Consider the following 23,639-nt stretch of genomic DNA (forward strand, 5'->3'; position numbering starts at 1 on the left):
TTCCCCTGATGCTGCTAGCAAGGCTAAAGGCGTACTCTCAGTAAACTCTAAGCTCTTCCTTCTGCAAACAAGAAATGAGAAAAACAAAAATCACTCAAATCGGGTGTGTGTGGCACGTGCTATACTAAAAGTAAGTGAGGGGACACTGAACATTAGCTTCTCTAGAGATGAATGGTGGGTGGGGCATGTATAAAGGTAAAAAAAGAGGTCGCTGTGTACTTCAAAGGGTAAAATAGCTCATTGACACAATCAGATGATTAAAACAACAGAAGAGACTCTGCACACTAGCCAGGTAGAGGGGTCAGATGTCACCAGATGGGTCAGCAGGGCAGTGAGGATCAAGAGACCATGACAGAGTCAGGTGCAGGAGCCAACCAGAGCCAGAGGAGTCAGTCAGGCAGGCGAAACAGACAGCAAGACAACCATGATCTTGAATCAAACAAAAGGAAGAAAAATGAGGAACAAACACTGGGTTGGCAGACAGTCATGAGATCTCTGCTGGGAGGATCAAGAGGGCGTTGTTGGCCTGAAGAGGTGCAGCGTCCGGCAGGTGACAGACAGGTGAGGTGACTTCTGGGAGACCTCTGATGCAGGGCTGCCGTGTGGATCACACGTCCTCTCCAAGCAAGGATCTGACACAGCATCAACATCTGTCTCTTTCTCTCTAATTCAGTCCTGAATCTGTGGTCTGTATGGAGGAAGTAGATGACCTGTTCACACAAAGAAGAGATCCCAGGTCACCTTGAGCAGAAGAAAAAAGACGAACATATTGTAAATTACGGTTTGAAAATGTATTTTTGATAACTGAATACATTTATTTTGTGTGCTATTTTACATTGTGTGTGTCCTAATGTGTGAAATTACCTGCTCAGCTGTCAGTCTCCCTGCATGACCTGCACATCTGAGTGCCCCCTCCTCTTCCCCAGAAAATAAACAATTTTGAGTGTTGATTGAGTGGAGGTAATAAATGTTTGGTCGGGTAGTGTTTCAACATCATGGCATGGCTGTGCTCCTCCAGTAGTGACTAAATCATCTGAATGGGAGAGATAACAAAATACAAAAATCCAGACGTCATGCAGCTGTTTCTCTTAGAAAATTTAGTTAGAAAATTCAGCAGTCACTGCAGGCAAAGAGGAAAACTTGAGAATCATAAAGTGGGAAAGTCTTAAATATATCTCACCCCTCAAAACAACATTAGAGCTTTGGTTGTCACAGCAAGGATTATGCCCAAATGCCCTCGTCATCATCCTGTTGTTGGCAGTGTAACAGGACAATAGCAGTGATATGAATGAAGGGAAGAAAATAGACAGAAACTGGAGTAACTGCTGATCAAAAGACATCAGTGAAACAGCAGACGGACGGTGTGACAGAAAAATAAGCACCTTTAAAAGTAGAAATAAGCATTAGAGAATGTATTAACGTGTTATGTAGTTACAGTACTGCTTTTGGCAAAGATGTCACAGGACTATATCTTGAACCGTGTAGATTTTCATCATCTTGTTGTCTACAGCAGTCTTTCCCTAAGTGGGTGCACCCTGGGGTACCAAAAAAAATGGACTGACGGAGCCACAAGATCGATACATTTGAAGCCACAGCTTAATGCAGCGCTGTAGTTTAAAAACATTTGGGAACAGCTGTTCTTCAGTATGCACTGTTACTGTGCTAGTGGTGGATTTGACAATATTTCAGTTGCTAGCTGTAGACGTTAATGTTGTTGGAGTAACTGGTGGATTGTTGGGGTCCTTAAAAATGAACTTTAAAAACTGACCTGGTCTGGGGCGGGGCGGTGACCAGCATGTGGGGGTCCTCGAGGCGGCCCTCCGCGATGATGGGGCGACGGATGACGTGGATGCTGGGCGTGGTGCGGGTGTTGTGGGTGCTGAGGGTGTTGAGGATGCTGTGGATGTGGATGTTGGGGGTGGGGTCCTTGTTGAGGAGGGCCGTGTGGGTGCTGAGGGTGAGGGTGCTGCTGAGGGGGGTGTCCGTGTGGGTGCTGTGGAGGATGCTGTGGGTGCTGTGGGTGCTGTTGGTGCTGTTGGTGCTGTTGGTGAGGTTGTGGGGGTCGTGGGTGCTGTTGAGGTGGTTGGGGATGTTGAGGGTGCTGCTGGGGGTGCTGTGGGTGAGGGTACTGGGGCTGTGGCTGCTGTGGGTGTGGGTGCTGCTGGGGAGCCTGTGGGTGCTGCGGGTGCTGTGGATGTTGTGGATGAAGAGCATGTGGATATGGAGTCTGCTGGGTGTGGGGAGCATGGGGGGCGTGGGGAGCATGGGGAGTGTGAGGAGTGTGGGCAGCATGAGGAGTGTGGGCAGCATGAGGAGCGTGGGCAGCATGGGGAGCGTGGGGAGCATGGGGGTACTGGGGCTGGGGCTGCGGCTGTGGCTGAGCGTGTGGGGGCTGCGGCTGGGGATGGTGAGGACCGTGTGGATGATATTGCTCATCTTCGTAGTTGTCGGCTATCAGCTTCATTCTGCTTTGTGTCTGTAGAAAGAGGAAACTGGTAGGTGTGGTGCAGATGGTCTGCAGCTCTTAAAAATAACATTATTGTGTCATAGCGAGCAACAAATGAGTTTAAGACTGGACAGGCACATATTTTCAGTATGTGTGGGTAAACATAAAAATAGAACACCTTCCAATGTTATACAATCCAATAATCATGTAACCGACACTGCGGTTTATATTCAGACTGTGTCAGCTGCTGGTTTATGTCTGTAGTCATTTTTAAGGTCATTCTGTGTAGGAAATACGCCATTAAAGGAAAAGTTCAAACTTTGGGGAATTATGTTCATTTGCTGTCTTGCTCAGTTAGATAAGAAGACGGATACCATTCCTACATTTGTTCAACAAATATGAAGCTGCAGTCACCAGTTGATTAGCTTAGCTTGGCATAAATACTTGAAACCAGTAAATAGTTAGTATGGCTCTGTTCAAAAGTAACAAAATCCACCCCCCAGCACCTCTAAGGCTCACTAATTAAGACATTATACATTAAGACTTTACTATTTGGACCTATGATATGAAAATATCAAAGCTGAAACAAAATGTTATGTCGATGAACAGAAAAGAATTGCAGGTGACTTGCAATTTGCTGATGAAAGCTCGACTTGGACTAGTATGGACTGACTCAAGACTTCACTGGGCCGAAAAAATGTAAAAACAGCTCTGGCTGAAACTGCAAATGAGACATTAAATTTGAGAAAACCATGCATGTGTACCACTCTCCGTAGATGAAATGGAAAAAGCAAAATATTTCATTTTGATTAACGTTGCCTTGGCAACCAGCTACTGTGCAGACAGAAATTGTGCCGCAGTACTAACGTGTTGTTTGAGCTGGTGCATCAGTTTGTCCCGCTCCCTCTTGAGGGCCAGCACCTCCTCCTGGGTCTTCTTTTTATTGGAGGCAGACAGTTCCAGCAGTGCAATATTAGCATCTTTCTCACTGATGGCTGCCAGGAGAGCTTGTTGCCTGAAGAAGAAAAACGACATTATGGCATCAGCACTTATATTTTATAGAAAAATAACATTGAATTAATTGTATATAGGTAAGTCATTCCTCAAAGTTCTTTAAACTTAAAAGAAAACTGCAAATCAAACTGCATCACTTCAATTTAGCTGCATCAATGTCAAATGCTGTTTAAGCACAAATAAAACTACTTATGGCCGGGATCCAGCGTCAGTACTTGACACAGGGGTAAACAGCTAATTTGTGGATTGTGGATTTAAGGGGGGTTATGTGTTTACATGCAGGGCTATTTCATGGCCAGGTACAGATACACTTCCTGGACTCTCCAACGGTTACCTTACAGTCACAAGACTCAAGGAAGTTACTTTCAAAATTCTCAAAACGTCAAACTATTTGTCTGCAATGAAGGGTGACGACCGCTCCAACCGCCTGGACCTTTGCGAAGGTGCTGGAACCATCAAACTGAACAAATTGATAAAAAGGGTATTTGTCTGTATAAATCTAGAACAACAACTCTTGAGAGCCGCTAAGCCTGATCAGATACATACTTTTGATTAAACAAGGTGCTTATTTCTCCCTTCAAATGTATTTAGAATATTATTTTGGTGAATAGTTTAGGGAGAATCTGACAACATTTCAAGATAAGAAATTAGTTCAAGCCTTAGCCAGAAGCACTTAAACAAAAGAGAAATTCTGACATCCAATGTCAGGCTGACACTAACTTCAGGATCTCCTCCAGCTGTTTTCTGCGCTCTTGTCTCATGTTGGTGAGATGGCCGTCCCGCTCCTGCAGGGACTGCTGTGTGGAGGAAAGACGCTGCTTGGTGGAATCCAGCTCCTGCCTCGTCCTTTCCAACGTGTTCACCAGCTCCTCCAACTGACAGACGAGAAGCATTGTATGGGAACACACAGTAAATATGTAAATAAGACTCATAGACATGTATGCACTGTATGGTCATTATGGAGGATTTGGAGTTTGCGGTGCTGTGTCTGTTATCTAGACCACCCTCACTGATACATTTGGGTTGGACAAAATAATAGAAATACCTGTCAGTACGATGCAATACAATAGATGTACCTATTAACTGGCAACTGAGTGTATTTCTCAATGGTAAATCTGCACCTTTAAGTGATGGCTGCTATCCATAGAGCTGTCCTTACGAAGGTCTTGTCCTAAGCCTTTCTTGTCTCCTTGTGATCCCAGTTTGATGCTTGAACCCTTCTTAGTCTGGTCTTTGCCTCCTTGTCTGTAAAACCACAAACAAATTGAGAGCATTTCCATGCCATTATCTGTCTGAATCCGCTTCTGTAGCATGACTGTGCTGTAACTGTACCATTTATCTATCAAGAAATGCAAAAGAAGTGCGAGTAGGCTACAATATATCACAAGAAAATACACGAAACACAAACATGTAGAACAAGTATAGAGTAACTGGAAATCTTGTCAGGTGCATTTTGAATTAATCTTGTTTCAAAATGTTACCAGTGATCAGATCACCGGGACAGCAAGAGGACATGAGCATCACAGGTGAACTGATAGCTTCATGTTAATGTTAATGACATCGCTGAGAAGACTCACAGTTCAAAGCATCAGAGTTAGGATGGATACAGGTAGAGATGGGAGTGCAATGGGGGGAGGGACATTACTTACCTGGGAGCTAAACTGCAGATGGGGAAAGGAAAAGGTAGATTTGAAGGATATGACGACATAAGTGGAGGAGACATTGGTAGCAGGAGACGACAAGAGTGCACAAAGAAAAAAGTAAAAAAAAAAAGAGACATTAGAACCAGAACATAAAGTAACAACCACAAAAAAACAATACAGAGGACCCAGAGGAGATCACAGTGTGTTCATTGTGAAACAACATGGGAGATTACAAAGGCGCCTGTGGCAGCCGCGATCGGCAGCCTGACACAGCTAATGCAGGATGCACCTTCTCTGAAAACAGGGAACCATGTGCATCTGCTGCCAAGCCTGGGAGTGGCAGACATGCAGTCAGACAGGCAAAAGTCAGCCGGGCAAAAGACGAAGGGAGTGGGACAGGTCTGAGTGCTGAGCAAAGAGAAGGAGTCAGCTGGTGAGAAAATCAGTTATGGATGCAGGGTTGTTCAGACAGAGGAGATCCGACTGAACTGACACACCTCAGGACGATGGTTCAGTCCAAACCCTACCTACTACAGCACCTGACTTACTGAGCGCGCGTAGACCAGGAGCACAGCAGCTCTATTCATGCAGATTGATCATTTCCCTTAGTATCTGTTAGATCAAGCTGGGCAGGGAGGGGTGGGGCTGGTTGGGAGGGAGAGCAAGGACCGGGAAAGATCACTAGAAAAGAGAGGGGCTGTCAGGTGATGTTACTGGGACGATCTGAAGGTGCGAGGGTGACTGAGAGTTACAGAGGGGGACGGGGGCGGAGGGTGAGGTGGGCAGATGGGTGAATGGAATGAGCGGGGGAAGCGAGCTCATGGCAGGAGGAGGCCTCAGCTCTAAGAACAGAAATGTACTGCATAAGCTACAGCAAACAGCCAACACCACAGAAAGACACAAAAAATGTTTGTGTGTGTGTGTGAGTGGTTGGGGGGTGCATATGTAGTGTGCATATATAGATATAAGGACACTGAGGGGCAAAAAGTACAGTATATTCAACTAAAATGGATGAAAGAAGCAAGAGCAGTTGAGAAAACCACACCAAGTTCTATATACATAAGGCTGCTAATATTACAGTATGCTGTGTGGTGTTAGTATTACCTTTTATTAATGATTTATATAAAAGTGCAAATACTGACTTAGAGCTGTGAAGATTTCACAGTGTGAAAATTGTCAAATTTGGTTTCTAGTTTTCTGAATCCTTGGTGTGATTTTTTAAAACTGATTTATTATGTGACTTTGTCATGCATCATTACAGAAACAAGCCACAACAGGAACCCCAGTGTGAGGTAACATCTACTGTTCAGGGCATCAACTGAATGGTTCAGAATATATGACCACAGAGACATATATTGCAAAATTATGACCTGTTTTGTACTCCTGAGCCAGCTGAGGTGCAAACCTCAAAGTTTAAGGTGTGAACATCATAATGATTCTAACAAAGACTTACAGTATCTGAGCCACATGTATTATTAATCATACTCTACAATGCAGTGCTTTAATTTGGAGGGTCATAAAGGGCAGGTGATGCCTCGGACTGATCCATCGGACTGATCCATTGGCCTCATCGACTGCTGGACTCTTTATTAGATTGTTTGTTCGCTTACACTTATTTCAGTGAACTTTGTAAAGCACTGTGAGACAACTCTGTTGTGATACTGGGCTATACAAATAAATTGAATTGAATTGAATTTAATTTAATTTGCTGATTTGTAATTGTAATGTGATTTAATGTTTTTGTTGACTAGTTTCCCCATTCTATCATAAGTGCAGAGACATTGTCACATGCTGTTTGAGCAAATAAACATGCAGCATAAAGTCTCTCTCACACAGACTGATCAAAAATCATCCATACATATACAGATAACCACCAAGCCAACACATGCTAAAGAAATAGTAGCAAACGTGAATCCAGGGATCTTTGTATCATGTATACGGAAGCAGCACTACCACCACACACTAAAAACACAGCCCGTCACTCTGATACAAAGATCTGAGAATGCTTTGGACAGCAGGCAGGTCCAGGCACACAGGTGAGACCAGATGCAGTTGCAGCAGTCGCAGTCGGAGACTTTAACCACGCAGCCGAGCTGAAGTGCCAGGGCAGAGCACTCACTTTCCCAGGAAATCCCACACCATGCCCCCTATCTGCTGGGGAGCAGCAGACACAGAAGGGAGCGGGTCAGGGGGAGCTCTGCCACCGGGACGAGGGGCGGGGCGAGGGGCAGAGGAAGGGGGGCTGGTGTCGAGGAGGGGGGGGGGGGGGGGCACAACATAGAAAGAGTTTCGTGGGAGATGGAGAGGACATTTGTACAACAGAATCGGATTTGAGAAAAGGAAAACAATGAGGTTCAAGACCGAGGTTGAAAGTGATGAATGGCACAGGGTAAAAAGGGGACAAGTGGGTGTGAAGCGGAAGATAGACAGGGGAACGGGACAGAAAAAAGTGGGTAAAGATGGCAAAAAAGGACAAAAACACTCAATTAATCAAACACCAAAATAGCATGACACTGAAACGAAATGGTCCCTCTCTTTAGCAGGGAAGGAAAAATATAAGTGGCTCTAACACTTAGTGGTGGGACTTTGACTCTGTAAGTGGTAATGATAAGGGGCTGTCATTGGCAGACAGTGCTCATGTGTGACTCTCATGCAGTCCAATCGATATGTCAGTCTCATCTGTTTAAATTCCTGTCCAGGTGAATGACGATGGTCTCCTCCACCAATCGAACCAAAGCCAAAAGCTGCTTCCAGTGCGGGGACTCTGGACCACGTTCCACACTGTGAGGTGAGCCAAGAGCTGATGAGGCCACCAGCTTTATTTATGTGGTCCATTAACTGAAATCAGTTTGACCTCCTCCATTACGGGGGTGACTGAGCTGCACTCAGCTGCTCAAATATCGTGTCTAAGATAGTGTCACAACTTTTAGAGAAAGCCTTCTGGTGTATCTCAACATGCAGCTGCAACTATTGTCCATCAAAAGACACATTTGTGATTATTATTAATATTTTACAAGATGATCACTGGATCCGGTGCAGTAAACTCTGCTGGCACACCCCCATGACATCACACTTGTACATAAAAAATGGGAAAATGACTGCATATGTGTATAAAGGCACATGGGCTTTCATTTAAAGTATGAGGAACGAGGTTCAGGACATTTTGTTCCTAAGTTGAGAGTTGAGTAAGTTGAGACTTCTCATGGCTTCATGGCACAAATAGTAACACTGTATTGTTTGTGATAATAACATTGGTGAAAGGGTGGGGTCATCCCTATTATAAAATAACATTTTGTCTGAGGGTGAACGGGATTTTTTCTATGATGCAAACAGAAAAGCCAAATTTGAAAACTTCAGCACTTCAGGGAGAAAAACATATGACACTAAACTGACACTATCTGGCCTTTCTTTCTATCACACATGGATATGTGATGATGGCAAGAAGAGAATAGGAGGAATTGAATATACATATACATTTAATTTCTTGTTTGTTTTTTCTTATTATGTGTGTTTCTCTCTCTTTGCTGTATCTTGTTTGTTAAACACTGTATATTTGTATTATTGCATCTCTTGATCCTGAGCTGAGAGTCTTGGGTTCAGGATTATTATTCATATACAGAAAAACCAATAAAGAGTGTAATAACTTCTTTATATTATTATATAACTTCTCTTTTTCATATCAAGTTATAATGCACTTTGTATATTAGTAATTAGTTATTTGTAACTTTCTTTGGACAAAAGTCCATCAAATAAATCCAGTGTCATTATTTCTACGTAACTATAACAATACTAGACAACATATACGGTTTAATGAGACCGTGTAATTACATCAGAGCAAACTGAAGGTTAAGATGGCTTTGAATGCTTCGACTAACTTGTCTAGACAGTCTAGAGTTTATTACCTTTCCAACTCAGCGATCTTCTTGTCCTTGTCATTCTTTTCAGTCTCCACCTCCCGCAGGATTTCCAGGAGTCTCTCCACCTCCGTTTGAGCCTTGTTGGCCTCGTCCTTGTAGTAGCTCACCTCCTTCTCCAGCAGCTTCACCCGGTCCACGTACTCCGGGTTCCCCCTGGGGCCAGACTGCTGCTCCACCTCATGGGCCTTCTGCATTTATACGCCGGGGAAAGACACAAACAAACATGCACACGTGCGAAAATATGTTCAGTTAACATTATAATGTTACCACGAAATACAGCACAGAATGCTTTACTGCCTATGGAAGAGAGATACATACAGTAGATTGCAGTCTATCACTGTCTTATCTCAACTACTCCCTTGGCTCTCTCTCTCTTTCTCTCTCTTTCTGAATGAATAAAGCAGAGTGAAATGTTGTGGACAAGGGCATCATTACTGGTGCTGGCTCATTAGCTTTAACAGAGCTATTATTTAGCTCCATTTAACAGCCCTCTGAGACTCCCAGTCACTTCGCACACTTGGTGAATATGTAGAATACACGACTATGCATGTGAGTGTTTGTGTGTCTTGTGTTTGAACAGTAAAAAATATTAACAAATCAGTGGCAATAAAATGCTCAGTCATGATTCTGTCTCATTGGTGTCTCACAAACTAATCGAAGCTCTACTGCTTGGTCATATGGACTAATATCAATACCATATGGACTAATACCATTGTTGCAACAGTTTGTAACTCTCCATGAAGTGCATTACAGTGATACACATCACCCTTGAGACAATATGCAGCCACACATGTCAACACAGGTCGCAGAAGTGCAAGAGTTATACAGAGCCAGAGAGCATCCACCAAAACACTGCAGTGACCTCCAACCACGGCTGATACCTCAGCTGACCGCACCACACTGAGACGAAAGAAAAGCGTGGCAACACTGACAGTGACAACATGCAACAAGGTCGACCATATCATGCAAACCCAGCGAAGCTGCACAGTCTTTGATTGTCAGTGAGAAAAATGAAGAAACAGAACCAACAGGGACCAAGAAAATCTGTAGGCTAACTGTAAGTTTCATATTTTAAGCATGAGGAGCGATGTTAGGATTTAACTTTAAGGTTTTTCTTGACTATTCACATTGTAAAATATAAATATCATCAAATATCAATGTCATATCAAATCCACTAATGTAATCCACTTGATGTAAGCATTATGCTAAAGATGGGGTTATCGATGTGTTTTGGTTGAATTTTGTAGGAACTCCACTTTGTGATGGCTTTTAAATTTTCATTATTTTATTGTAATAAACTAACACTTTCTGTGTTGATTTAAACCTCTGCTTTTGGAATATATTGTATTTGTTCGTGAAAGTATCATGAAAAATCAATTAACTCTAGATAACAAAAGCTTAACCTGGTTTACACCTGCAATTTTAGAGAGCGCCACAAAAATATGTTTCAGTGATACAAGTTGGCATCAGCTTTAAAAATTGATCAGTCCATTCGTTGAAACAATTTAAAACTTGACTTGGACATTTACTGCAAACCGTAAATACACAGAATTTGATTCTGCAAGACAAAAAGCTGCATAATTAGATAGGTAGGTATCAAAACATATGAGAATACCAGGAGTTAACGCCAAGGCATGTCCTTTGACCTCCATTACATACAGTGTGTATGTACAGTACAGTGACAAAAAAAACTAGAGCCTTTTTTTCTCTAATGTGCAAGAATGAGAAAATCTCACTGTAATTAAACAAACTAATCACAGAGAAACCAACAATAGAGCCACAATTTAAAAAGTTACCAATAATTAGATAATACTGTATATTGTATAAGTCCAGCAGACCAAATAAAGTGAACTCTAAATACTGTATATGTAGCACCAGTTTCACCACACGTCACAATCACAAACAGTTGCAGAATGAGTACGTTGCACAGGACTCTGAGTGCAGTATAAAGCTCATTATACCAGTACAGTGCGATGATCAACATGCATCTGGGTGGGTAAAAGCAGAACCTGTGCTGAGGTCTGGCACGATCACCATCTAGCATAATTCAAAGAAGTTATCAGTGTCCTCATGCTTTCAATATGTGCCTCAGAGCGCTCAAGAGAGGGACTTACAGGATTGTTCATGTGACTGAATAGCTGCTCAGCTTGCTAAATTGCAAACGGAGGGGTTGAGGAAGGGAGTGGGGCGGAGGGGAAGGGGAGACCCGGGAGAGTGAAGTGTTAGGATTTAGTTTGAGCCAGAGGAGAGAACAGCAGGATCAGACATGTTACAATACATGTTTGACAGAGCAGTAACACAGTCTCAGCTACACACGTTGGTACAGGGAAACACATCACGGACAAATGCAGGAGGAACAGACACGGGGAATGTCTGTGGATTATGGAGGAGGAGTGGCATTGTTTAATGGACTGTCTGCTCCCTGCAGCGGCCAACAAAGCAACACAGCCTGCTCCTGGAGAGAAAGCATGATGGTAGCCATTATCCTAATTAACTGTGTTTAATATAAGGAAGGTTCCTGTTTGCTTAAAGAGCTTTGCTTTTTTCAAGCAACAAATTAGTTTAATGATGTATTACTGGTTTACACAATTTTCATACAGTAGCAGGGAAAAAACACTAAGCCCGTATTAAACCAAACTAACAATGACGAGTAATTAATAATAATTGTGACGTCTATAAATTCGTAATCGTGTCCATTCCAGTGGTCCCTAGACTCACTGTGAGCAAATTCTTTTCTTCACAGTGGACACACAACTTTGGCTTTTTATCTACAGTTCACTGGAGTTAGCAAGGGACATCTCTGCAGTCTTGATTCAGGGCAGAGAAGCTCTCCACAGTTTGTGTTTCACTACTAAAATAGGCCATTTTTATCCTGGACGTCTTGAAATTGAATGTGGATATTTTTCATCTGTGTATCTCCTTTTAATAACAACAATTAAACATATTTTTTAAAGTGTGAAACACATCTATATACCTCTATCTTATCTATCAATTGTATTTGTTTATTCTATCTTTACTTTAGCCAAGGGATTGTAGTATAATATGAATCATATAAGGAAGCCAGGCACAGGATTTGTTTGAAGACAGCAACGTTGATACACCTTCTCTGTGTTTTTAATGAGATGTAAGTAGGCATTTAGTGCATTTTGTCTTTTTTGTGTTATCTTGACTGTGACCAAACTAAATGGGAAAATTAGATAAAATTGTCACAAACAAAATGTAAATTCTTGACCTTGGAAACAGTAGTTGGCAAAACAATCTTACCACTAGGTGAGATATGCTGGAGCTTTTTTGCTTTGCTCTTGATCAAATAACATGATATTCCTCAGCAGATGGAGTTGCAGTTCTCATAGAGTTGTAATTATTTGGGTGTAGATTTTGAATGTAGATCGTGTGATACAATCAAAACCTCCAGAACAGTTATGACATGGGTCTCGTAATATTGTATTGCCAACAACCGTACATTTGTATGAACATGTACTTGCTTTGATATGTTTTTGACTGCAGTGGTATCATGTTTTCTTCTTGCCCTGAACCAGGACTGTGGATTTTTGCTTCTTTACTAACTACAGCCTTAAATAAATCGAAATAATTGATGTGTTTGATGGTTGTAGGTACTTCAACTGATTGTTATATGTAATATGTGAATTGTTTCTTCCAAAACAGCCTGTACTGTACATGTAAATACAAAATATAGATCTAGGTTCAAAATTAGTAATCACCTTTTTCATAAGGTCAAAATCAAATCCACGCATTAGCCTGTAACATATAAGAAGTTTTGCACTGTGAGACGCACACCTACCTTCTGCAACTGCGTCTCCAACTTACTACACTCCTCTTTTTTCTGCTCGATGGCGATCTCAAGCGACTTGAGCTTTGAATCCTTCTTGAGGCTGGATGATGCCAAGGATGAGGCGTGTTCCTTCAAGTCGATGAAACTGGACTGCAGGTGGACAGACAGCACAGACATTTAGCACAGGTTCTTACCAGGAGGTCTAACTAGGCCACAGTGCCAGAAGCGGCAGCTTAAATGTCATATAAAATGTCATACATATAAGCCTTACTGAAAGAAAGAGGTACAGTATGCTGTACAGTGCACCAGAGTAGAGAAACATAAAGGCACAGTATGTGCAATAATATGCTGACATGCGGATACACGCTTACACAGAAAAGAAAGCGTGTATGCTCCATGCATACTCACTGACCTCTTTATCTGTTAATTCTATCTGCAGGCTGTTGACCCTCTCTTTCAGATCCTTGTTCTCCTTCTTATAGGACTCCACTTCTTCCAGACGTTCTCTGTCTTCCCTCTCTCTTTGGTCCTTTAAACGCTCTATAATCCTCTCCTAACACACACACAGAATTAAAAGAATTACACCTAAAATCGATCGAAGTAGCCTACTTGGGAGTTCAAAAAGTCTTCACTGAGTGTGAGCAATAAGAAACATTCATCAAGTGACTTAGTCATACTTAAAGCGAGGTGTGAGGTTAAGCTTCAGGAGCAGCTCTCAAGGGGCACCTTTAGAAATTTCCTACACAAAAAAGCTTAAGTTTGTGGAAGTAAACATGAAGGGTTATTACTTTTATCATTGACTTAAAGGAAAAGTTTAGGAAATATGTTTTCTAGCTCTCTTGCCAAGAGTTAGATGAGAAGATCTCATACTAACCAGCTAACTTAGCTTAGCTTGTAGCTAACCTGTCTCTGTCTCTGCACCTAACTTATTAACACATCATATCTCATTTGAAGTAATGATGAATGAATAGTTTTGATAAATGAATAATAATAATCTGTTTTTATGTGCCGGACTATTTCTTGGCCGAGAGCAGTAACTTCATGGAGTCTCTACTGGTTGTCGGGCTGCTAGATGTACTTTTATATTTACTGTACAGACATGACAGTGGTATCATTTTCTTCATCTAAGTCTCAGCAAGACAGCGAAAAGTGTAGAACCTTTAAGTCCAAAATTTCAATTTGAGCAGTTTGATAAATACAGGCCCTCAAATCAAACCGAATTCATGTCAGTAGAACAGAAATCTACTGTGTGCTCTCATTAAAATGACGAAAAATGATTTGGTCCTGCAGCAGATGTTCTCTTCCCAACCATGAATGCTCATTTCATCCATCCTACAGCGACAGAGCTGTGCTGTACCTTCTCTGACAGTGCCTCCTCCAAGGTGGCCAGGGCAGTGTCTGTGTTACTGGAGTCAGTCTGCAGAGACTTGACCCTGTCCTTCAGGTTCCCCAGCTGCTTGTCTTTGTCCCGCAGTTGCTCCTGCAAGTTCTCAATCTGTTACAGGGAGGAGGAAAACCGGGGAGGATGGTGGTGGCACAGCAGAGGAAAAAAAAAAAGCAGAGAAACAGAGGTAAATAGCATGATCTCAAAACCAAAGCAGTATTTGAAGTTGGTGTAATAGCTGGACTGGAGATTACAAAAGTCTTTGAAGATGAATACCCTCTACAGACAACATCATGTTCATAGTTTAAAATGTGCTGGGGCTTAACAACAAAGCATTTTCCATTTTATGAGGAAATACATCAAAAACTGCCAGACTTTTAAGAGGAGAAGTAGGCAAGAAGTAGGATACAGAGCATACAGTAATACAAATCAAGCTGCCACTGGTGAGCAGGGATTGTGTACTGAGTCTAATGTAAAAAAATATTTAGAGACATTAAAATGTGTCCACTCATCTAATATACTGTATCATATTATCAACACAAGTGAGAGACAAAACCAAATAACCACATCAGAAGAAAACAAATATTTAGAAATCACAAGAGATGACAAAGAGGGAGATAAAAGTGGACAGATGAAGGAGAGGAGGTGTGACAGAACAAGAGATGAGATGGGAAAAGCAGCAAAGGGAATGGCTGAGCAGGTCAGGGTGAGAGAGGGAGTAACACTCTGTGAGTATTTATAGCACACACACACACACTAGAGCCAGTGAGGCAAAAATATCTTCTTGCTTCTCTTTCTATGGACACTTTCCCCCTGAGAGCAACAGAGACTCTCTCACTCTTAATGGAGAGAGTAACCACTCTGCTTTGTATTTTCACAGAGCGACTGGTTTAGCCCAGGACACGAGAATCTGACAGAACAACTTGATTCATTCCTTTCAAATATCAAATTACATGGTTACATGTATAATGTGATGATAAACACTGTAACAATACTGAAACAATAACTCAAAGAGTAGTTGGTAAATGTTTTTTTTTTATATTCCCACCTTCCTTTAAATCTCTTTTCATCCCTTCAAACGTCCTTTAGACAGTCTTTTTCCTCAGTTCTGCTTCTCACCTTCTTCTGCAGGACATTGATCTTCCTTTCTTTAACCTCTAGCATGTCCTTCATGTCCCTGATTTCTCCGGCGAGAGTGCCCTTCTCCTCCGTCAGGTCCTGCAGCTGCTTAGTTTTCTTGTTCAGGAAGGACTCTTTCTCCTCCAGACGCAGACGCAGAGCATCCACCTGAAGCACGTCACAGTCAAAAACACCTCAGAGGATTATTGGGCACACAAAATTCGCTCTTGTCGTTGTGACTTTAAAGCATTTATTCGTCTTAACTTAATCTCCATGCAACTGCAAAAAAAAAAGGGGTCCTGAGCGGGAATTTATTAGCGGGGGCGGTGATCTTCAGTTAGTGCATTACAGTAACCGAAATGCTTCCACAGTTATTTATTTGTGCAGCTTTTTGATTTTTTTTTCATGTCTATTAGATGTGCTGTGACAGTACACTGCTTATTACCATTTCTTTGGCAGTACCCCGAGTCACTGTTCAGTTAGTCTGAAGTCCCAAAGTACATAAAGTGCTGATATGATTTGCGGTAATAAGCCTCAGGCCCAGGACGAGCCTATTATTTGCTCAGTATGAAAATGTTTGAGAGGCAGTGTATTGTTAGGTAGATTTACTGTATGTGTACAAACAAATGAAGGGTTTTATGTTACCTCTGTTTGCAGAATGGCAGCACGTTGCTCCTTGGCAGTGAGAGACTCTTTGAGCACCTCGATATGCTGTTTGCAGTCTGAGTTTTGGTTGTTGAGGGTCTCTAGTTTTGTCTGCAGAGCAAGCAGCTCTGACTCCTTCTTTGACAACTCCTGCTTCAGCTGGTCAATCTACAGACATATGACACAGTGTGTGTGTGTGTGTGTGTGTGTGTGTGTGTGTGTGTGTGTGTGTGTGACAGACAAAGAGTTAGAAACCTCTTTTTACCAAACTAGCGAGCTAGTCAGTAAAGCTTTTGCACTATTTTCATCAACGCGCTATTCTCTCTCATTAAAAATGCATTTGGGACTGACTCCCCTGCATTCATCATATATTATACATCATCTCTATTCATGATTGATGAAAAGGGGTCTAAAAATAGAACAACAAAACTGTGGCTGGTCTACGCCTCGTCTAATATGAGCAGCGGTATGTAAACACAGAGCTCCAGAGAGGCGTATGAGCCCCTGAGAGCAGCAGACACACACACACCTTGACACAATTACAGATTTCAGATAACTGTGTGCTGGTGTCGTTACAGTGTAGCTCTACACTGAAAAACTGAAGCAGGTTTAATAGAAACTCATCTGTCACTGATTTTGTAAGGAAACACTTCTCACACTTCAGTCTTTGAGCATATTGTACATCACAATTGTCTGAGGCAGTAGAATATTAAGTAATTAGCTTTTACACATAATTAAGGAAGAAAAGGATTTTATTGTATTACAGCATGCGCTTGCTGATTTTGCCTTTTTTCATATTCTTGACACTGAAGCGTCTCTCTGGTAGTTGCCAACAGGACACTTTGCTGATGACTCTAAATGCTAAAGCAGCTAATTTAAGTGACACATCAGCTTCATTTAGTATTCTCCTCTCTGCACAGTTCTATCTCTATCCTGAACAACGCCGCCGTGTTTGTTTTTCAGCCAAATTTCACAGGATCTGCATTTCCACATGTATGCATAATGCAGCCAGTATCTACCTTGGTCTTCATAAACTTAGAGTGGTTCTTGTAGACCTCCATCTGTTTTATCTCCTCCTCTCTGTCCTCTGTGTTCAGTAAGCCGTTCGCCTTCAGCATTTGGATCTCATCCTCCAGATCTCGAATGTTGCGCTCCAGAGAGGCAATTTTGGTGTCCTGCACACAAACATGCAGAGAGACACACCTCAAAACCCTGACTGGCATGTCCACAAGTTGCATGCTGCAAATAAACCTGGAGGCAAGAGTCCAGGACAGATAGAGAGACTGACAACAGAAAAAAAAAAAAAAAATACAGAGAGGCTTAAAGACAGAGAGTGAGAAAGCAAGAGATATAGCGAGATAAAGAGAGACTGGAAGGAGCTCTTGGTGTGGCTGAGAGCAACTGCAGTATCTGTCGGTGAAATCAGAAGCTTTCTACCCAGCTCCTTGCAGCAGCTCTGAGGATTAATCACCATTGGGAAATATTGAGCACACATCCAGCACGGAGAGATCAGCCAGGACCAGAGAGAAACGTGTGCAGAGGCAAAGGAAGAAAAGTAACAAGCCGTAGCTTTTGCCGTAGTTGCTTGCAGATCAATGCAGAATCCAGTCTCTGGACTGCGACTGTGAGTGCAGCTTTAGCTTCACGGCTTTTTAAATAAATAATACAACGTCTTTAAGATTAGCCATGGTCCATCTCCCTCTCTCCAGCAGAGCATAGAGCAACCTTGTTCCTTCCTGTCTCTTTTTGTGTCTCTCCTTTTTTCCTGCCAGTGGCTCTGAACTTATGAACTTGTGGCCGTTAGCAGGGTCAGTCATAGCCCACTGCAGAGGAACATGGGTAATGTATCGTAATGAGGAATGATAGACTATTCGAGAATGATCTGAGGGGGTTCACGTCAATGCATGAGTACTGCACATGTACATGCACTTCGCCCTGCCGTTGCATCTCACCTCAGTCTCCGTGTTACGAGACGAACATCAATGAACTAGCATTGCTGCAATAGATACAAGACACCGTACCTTCAAAGAAGGGAGATTTTATTCCATCCACATGTAATCACTGGTACATCGACCTGGTCAGTAAATCTTGCTCTTTGTCTCTCTTTCCCTGCCTCTGTATGTCTGTCTTTCTATCTATCTCCCTGCATACTGGCCTCTCACTGTCATAAACAACCACACCTGTTTCCATGGTAGCAGCAGGCAGGCTATACACTGTGCACTGTCTCTGGTGAGTGAGGAGGAGAGGGCGGGAGAGATGTAGGGGAGAGAGGGAGGGAGGATTATTCGTGCTTCCATCAGCATCAGCATCAACACAGCAGAGGGAGAGAGGAGAGGAGGAGAGGAGGAGAGGAGAGATGCGGGGTCTTCCGGCACAGCGCAAGAGGAGGAGGAGGCGGGTCTTCCCTCGCTCTATATGCAAATCAACAGGATCCCAGAGCACAGATGTCACATGACCGCGCCGGGGGAGGCTGGGGCCTGCACAGTGCCGATCCAGCCGAGCGAGAGGGGCTGTGTCAGCTCAGCGATGATGTCATGATTTATTTTGAGGAAGTGATGTCAGTCCTCTGCAGTGAGGCTGGTGGTGTCTACAGTGGTACAACACTTGTTGTGTAGTTCAGACATACAACAAGTGTTAATCTGAACAGACATGTTACCCTCTGAACAGATTATGAGCATATTTGCACGTTGCACATTTGCATATTACGACAGCATCTGTTTTAAAAAAAAATGGAATATGGATGCATAAAATGCAATTTGATTGTGCTGAAAGCTAAAAGCACTCACACTTGATGGTGGTGGGTGGGGTCTCTTAAATATCAATCCAATCCAATCTTCTTTAATATTTTCTAATGTAATATGAATGTTTGTCCCAATATTTAAATGCCCCTTAAATTCCCCCTAAAGCTTCAAAGTTACATAAAACATCACATTCATATTCTTTCTCTCCTTGTTCCAGTGCTTCCTTGAAGGTATTTCACTATTATGTTTTGTTTGAATTATTCAGATCTAGGCTGCCGTTTTAAAACCTGCACGATCAGCTTACATCAAATCAAAAATTCTCAACATCTTGTGCAACATTGCATAAACATTTTGCTATAATTCAATTTGGCAACTTTCACAAACTCTGAATGAAACAGAGCTCTGCAGTTCTAAACAAAGCTCATTTGCACAAAATGAAGCTGAATTGATGGACATGCAGTGTGCGACGGTTGCAGACAGTCTTTAAATGTTGAGGAGTCGAAATGAAATGTGTAATTTCTTGTCATGAAACAGGGGTTATGCAGCTTGGCATGACTGGCTGCTGCATCTCTTTGGCTTAGCCACAACAGCTGAAATGTTGGACAGTAATATTGATTCTTGTTGATGTTTACACAACTGCTTTGTGAGCAGACACACAGTGTGTCTGCACGTCTGTGTGTGAGGGAGGGATTGAGAGATGTGTCAGTGTGTTTACTATTGACTCAGCTGCCAATGACAACAGTGAATTCGGCGGAACACACACCAGCGTAGGCCTGTTTAGACATGCAGCAGTTAACACAATACAAGGCCTGTAAACGTCTCAATGACTCAAATACATACGCATGCAACATCTCTTGTAACATCTGGCTGTCCATAATTAGCTTGTCTGTATTGTGTCATAGTTAGAGAAACCTTCATATCAAGAATTAAAAAAATAAATACTCTACATATCATATTAATTATTCCATGTAGCATTACGTTGAAGAATAATTATATGAGAAATTCTTTGCTAAGAATAAGTTATGAGTCAGGTTCTTACTTTCATCTCTATGATGGTCTGCAGGGCCTTGGTTTTACTTGGGTCCTGATGCAGCTGATTTCTTCTGTGCAGTTCCTTTCAGAAAAGAGACAACATTATTTGGCACCAGTACAGCAGAATCTATTCTAATCTTCTCTACTGAGAGCAGGGTCATTATGACTGGAAAAACCCACCAAAATATTAAGTTTGTCTTTACATGTGTATGTTTAATGCAGCTGATGCGCTCTGCAGTTTTTACTTTATACATTACATAATCTATTGATTATGTGGCGCTCAGCACTGCCCTCTAGTGATGACAACGTGAAAAACACTCTATTTCAGGTCTTGTGCAGTGAATCCCACACATTAACATTAGCATACGCCTGGTCATAAACTACCTCTCGCAGATGGATGTTCTCCTTCTCCTTTTGGTCCAGAATGACCTCCAGATGTCCGAGCTGGGCCTCTGCCTCAGCAATGCGCCTTGCTCTCTCCTGCTCCTCCTCCTCTGATGCCCTGCCTGGCCCCGGGGGCAGCCCTTTACTCTGCAGCATCTCTAACAGCTTCTTAATGGACTCATCTCTGGCACCCAGTGTCTGTTTCTGGGTCTCGATCCTCAGTTCCATCTCCTCCAGAGTCTTTCTGAGCAAGAACAGCTCCTTGGCCTGCCTGTCATGTTCGGCCTGCAGCCGACGGAAGTTCTCCTCTGTCAGCTCGATGGTGGTGAAGTGGTCAGAAGCAGAGCGGTTTCCGCTCTCCTGCTGCAGCAGGTGGTTCAGGTCTCGCTGTGTGCGCAGCTCGTCCTGCAGAGCCTGGATGGTCATCTGGAGATGCTGATCAGACACATGCATACACACACACACGGACTCAACAATTATTGAAATTAATTTTAGGAACAAACACAATGCAACATTTGTCATGATAACACTACTCTGGGCAACAATCAGGGTAACACTTTTCAGAAATTCTGTTGCACACGGTTCTGTGGAAAAATTCAGGTCAAAAATGGGGGACATATCAACTTACCTATCTTTAGAAGCAACAATGAGCAACGGCACCTGATATTGTGAAAAGACAGTATGGCTTTTTTTCTTTATTCTGGAGCAAGGATGAAATTTGAGTCCTTTGTAATCATTGTAAGATTTCTTTATAAAATATTAAAGCTTTAAAAAAAAATCACAGCTGTCACACATACTAATTTATTAGTGTGATGCAAATTAGTTGTTCTGTTTTTGGACATGGAGTTGTTGTTAACTCGCTAATCAAAGCAGAAGACCACCCGACGCTCAGCTGCAGCACAGCAGAGGCCTTCGCTCTCTGACACCCGACCTCAGAAGGCCTGGATACAAACACAAACCTCAGAGGTGGCATCTGGTTGTAATGAAAAGAGGTTTACAATCTAATTGAGCATCATGTGGGAGAACACCGTAATTATTTAGATGTGCTGCATTGGTGGACATGGACAAGTCAAAATTTAAGATGGATAAACAGAGACTGCAGTATCAATACACTGTAGAGAGAGCACGGTTATATGTTGAATAAAGCCGTGCTTGTCTGTGTGTCCAGAATAAAGTAAAAGAAAAAAACGCCCACTATTAAGCCTAATATATCTTATTGTGTATGTATGTGTGTGTGTGCGTGTGTGTGTGGGGGTGGGGGTGGGGGGTTCTGGGAACAATGCTGGGGCAGAGTTTGTCACAGATTGACTAAAGTTTATTTTTGCCCGTTAAAAGATCTCTCCGGAGAGAAATCAATCTACGTCCAGAAAATGGCCCAATCACGATTTAAAGGAAAAGAAACAGATTCTCACACTGAAATAAAACCCACGTTACAGGCAGTCTGGGGTTGTGGGGTTAGGGGTACTACAGGGGGATGGAGCACCAGACACATTTGGATTGACACAATTGAACAAACAAATCACTCTTTCTAGTTTTACAGTGTTTAAAGGGGAACTTATGAGGGTTCATGGGAAAAAGAGGCAGACTGAACTACTGGAACTAATTCACTTCCTTTTGGAGGTTCATAGGAGAGGAGGTTGTAATGGTGCAAAGGGATTGCCAGGTGTCTGAATATACACGCCACACTGAAGGTGACTCTATGTTGTGCACGCAACACGTGGTGCAAACATAGGGACAAACCTTGGTTCTCCTGGCATCCAGCAGCTGCAGAGCATGGGCAGAATGAACAGAAAAACAAAATGTATGGTAAAACAGAGCGTCAGAGCATGATGCAACAGAGACGGATGATCAACACAAACCAGCCAGAGATTTAAAATGAGAGCCGCCCATCGGTCTGTCCGGCTGACCGTTTATCAGCCTGTTTATCATTACAATTTACGCACAATATATCCACAGACAAAACATGACTTACTGAGATTACCTTTCTGGAAAGAGATAAAGAAAAGGCTCTAACTATGCACAGTTCCAAACGACCGCCATGATCATACATTTACTGATTTTAGATCTATTAGATCTGTCTATTATAGTTATCTTTAGCAGCATTGATGTAAACAGTAAACAACCTCCACATGGCACACTTGTTCAAATATTTGTAGTGCCGGTAAAGTAGTAGCTTTAATCATTAGGAGTTGTGTGGTAGTGATCAGATAATGATAAGATGAGGTATTAATGTTGTTACGTTTAAAGTGATTTACTGAAGAGCTGAAACACGAGTCAGTGAATTAGTCGATTAATCATAAGTTGATCAGAAGCAAAGTAGCCAGCAACCATTTTTAGAACTGATTAATAATTAAATTCACCTCATTTTTCAAGCCAAAATGCTAAAAAAGGTATTCACTGGTTCCTGCTTCTCAAACATGAATATTTGCGGCTTTTTTCTTTATGTGATGTCAAATTGAACATCTTTAGGTTTTGGATTGTTGGTCTGACAAAACAAAATATTTAAAGATATCACCGGAGGATTTGGACATTTTCATTATTTTCTGACATTTACGGAACAAACAATTAACTGGGACAATAATTAGCAGACTAATCCTTAATTAAAATAGTCATTAGTTGCAGGTCAACTAAATCTATTTTTCATCCCTCTAACATTCCTTGTTGGCTCACCTCCTGGGTGCAGAACAAACAGGGTACTGTAAGCATGTGAAGCATGTGAAGCATGTGAAGCATGTGCTCTGCCAACCACCGGAGGGCAGTGTTTGTGTTAGCAGAGGGAGCTGATGAATTTTCTGCTGACTGCATGACTGCTGCCATCCACAACAGTTTTGGTCACTCTCCCTTTAGTGAGTCTGTTGGGTTCAGCAGCAGAAACCATCTATTACATTTCAACCTTAAAAACTTTTTGTAAAAACTGATTTTTTTTTTTTTAATAAAATAATACTTGGCCAATAGGTATACCGTATATATAATTTGAAATACCTCTTAGCTATAATCAGATTTAGCCAATCAAAATGAAAAAAGACTGGTTTCCTTTATTATGGCCGTGTAGAGAATAAGTCCCTGCATGTATTGGCCTGCTGCTACTCTGCTTGTACTAAATCCATTTACAATCCAAACGGTTAAACCAAAACCTTTTTCTTTTCTTTTCTCCTTATATCTTATATCTCTTTCTAATCTCACCGCTCCCTCTCCCCTCCTCATCACTACTCCCTCACTCTGCCCTGATCAATAACCTGTCGTCTTGGAACTAAACTGCAGGAGGCAGTCCAATACTTCCATTTGCATAATTGCACTGGGGGTTTAAAATGACTGTATGGCCATTTCTCCCATATCCCCCCCGACATCTAGAGCAGAACTGTACCAGTTCCCGGGAGTCAGTCATGAGTCAGCGGATATTGGCGTTGTGGTCACCCTGCCTCAAGAGAAGGCTTGTCTTTCGCTGCATATCCTGAGAACGTGCTTCCAGAGGTTTTACAGAGTAAAGGGGAGATGTTGCGCTACAGTGCTGCCCAGTCTGA

General features: G+C 42.3%; 1 protein-coding gene across 1 annotated transcript in view; it reads right to left on the bottom strand.

Annotated features, from left to right (window-relative positions):
• Nucleotides 1-956: 956 nt before the first annotated feature.
• Nucleotides 957-23,639, bottom strand: part of erc2 (ELKS/RAB6-interacting/CAST family member 2) — a 31,814-nt gene continuing 9,131 nt past the window's right edge. Inside the window, exons 2-21 of the mRNA XM_070846081.1 lie at nt 21,859-21,882; nt 20,119-20,553; nt 19,742-19,816; nt 16,981-17,136; nt 15,962-16,129; nt 15,317-15,484; nt 14,171-14,308; nt 13,226-13,366; nt 12,823-12,963; nt 11,135-11,170; nt 9,006-9,208; nt 7,223-7,345; nt 5,110-5,121; nt 4,582-4,705; nt 4,175-4,335; nt 3,314-3,461; nt 2,327-2,476; nt 1,769-2,227; nt 1,181-1,248; nt 957-1,033 (exon numbers count right to left, since the gene is read on the bottom strand). Of these exons, the coding sequence (XP_070702182.1) occupies nt 1,222-1,248; nt 1,769-2,227; nt 2,327-2,476; nt 3,314-3,461; nt 4,175-4,335; nt 4,582-4,705; nt 5,110-5,121; nt 7,223-7,345; nt 9,006-9,208; nt 11,135-11,170; nt 12,823-12,963; nt 13,226-13,366; nt 14,171-14,308; nt 15,317-15,484; nt 15,962-16,129; nt 16,981-17,136; nt 19,742-19,816; nt 20,119-20,553; nt 21,859-21,882 (2,889 nt within the window). The 3' untranslated portion in view covers nt 957-1,033; nt 1,181-1,221. The remainder of the gene's footprint in view (nt 1,034-1,180; nt 1,249-1,768; nt 2,228-2,326; nt 2,477-3,313; nt 3,462-4,174; nt 4,336-4,581; nt 4,706-5,109; nt 5,122-7,222; nt 7,346-9,005; nt 9,209-11,134; nt 11,171-12,822; nt 12,964-13,225; nt 13,367-14,170; nt 14,309-15,316; nt 15,485-15,961; nt 16,130-16,980; nt 17,137-19,741; nt 19,817-20,118; nt 20,554-21,858; nt 21,883-23,639) is intronic.

The sequence above is a fragment of the Pempheris klunzingeri genome, chromosome 2 (assembly GCF_042242105.1).
Source record: "Pempheris klunzingeri isolate RE-2024b chromosome 2, fPemKlu1.hap1, whole genome shotgun sequence".
In the NCBI taxonomy this organism is placed as follows: domain Eukaryota; kingdom Metazoa; phylum Chordata; class Actinopteri; order Acropomatiformes; family Pempheridae; genus Pempheris; species Pempheris klunzingeri.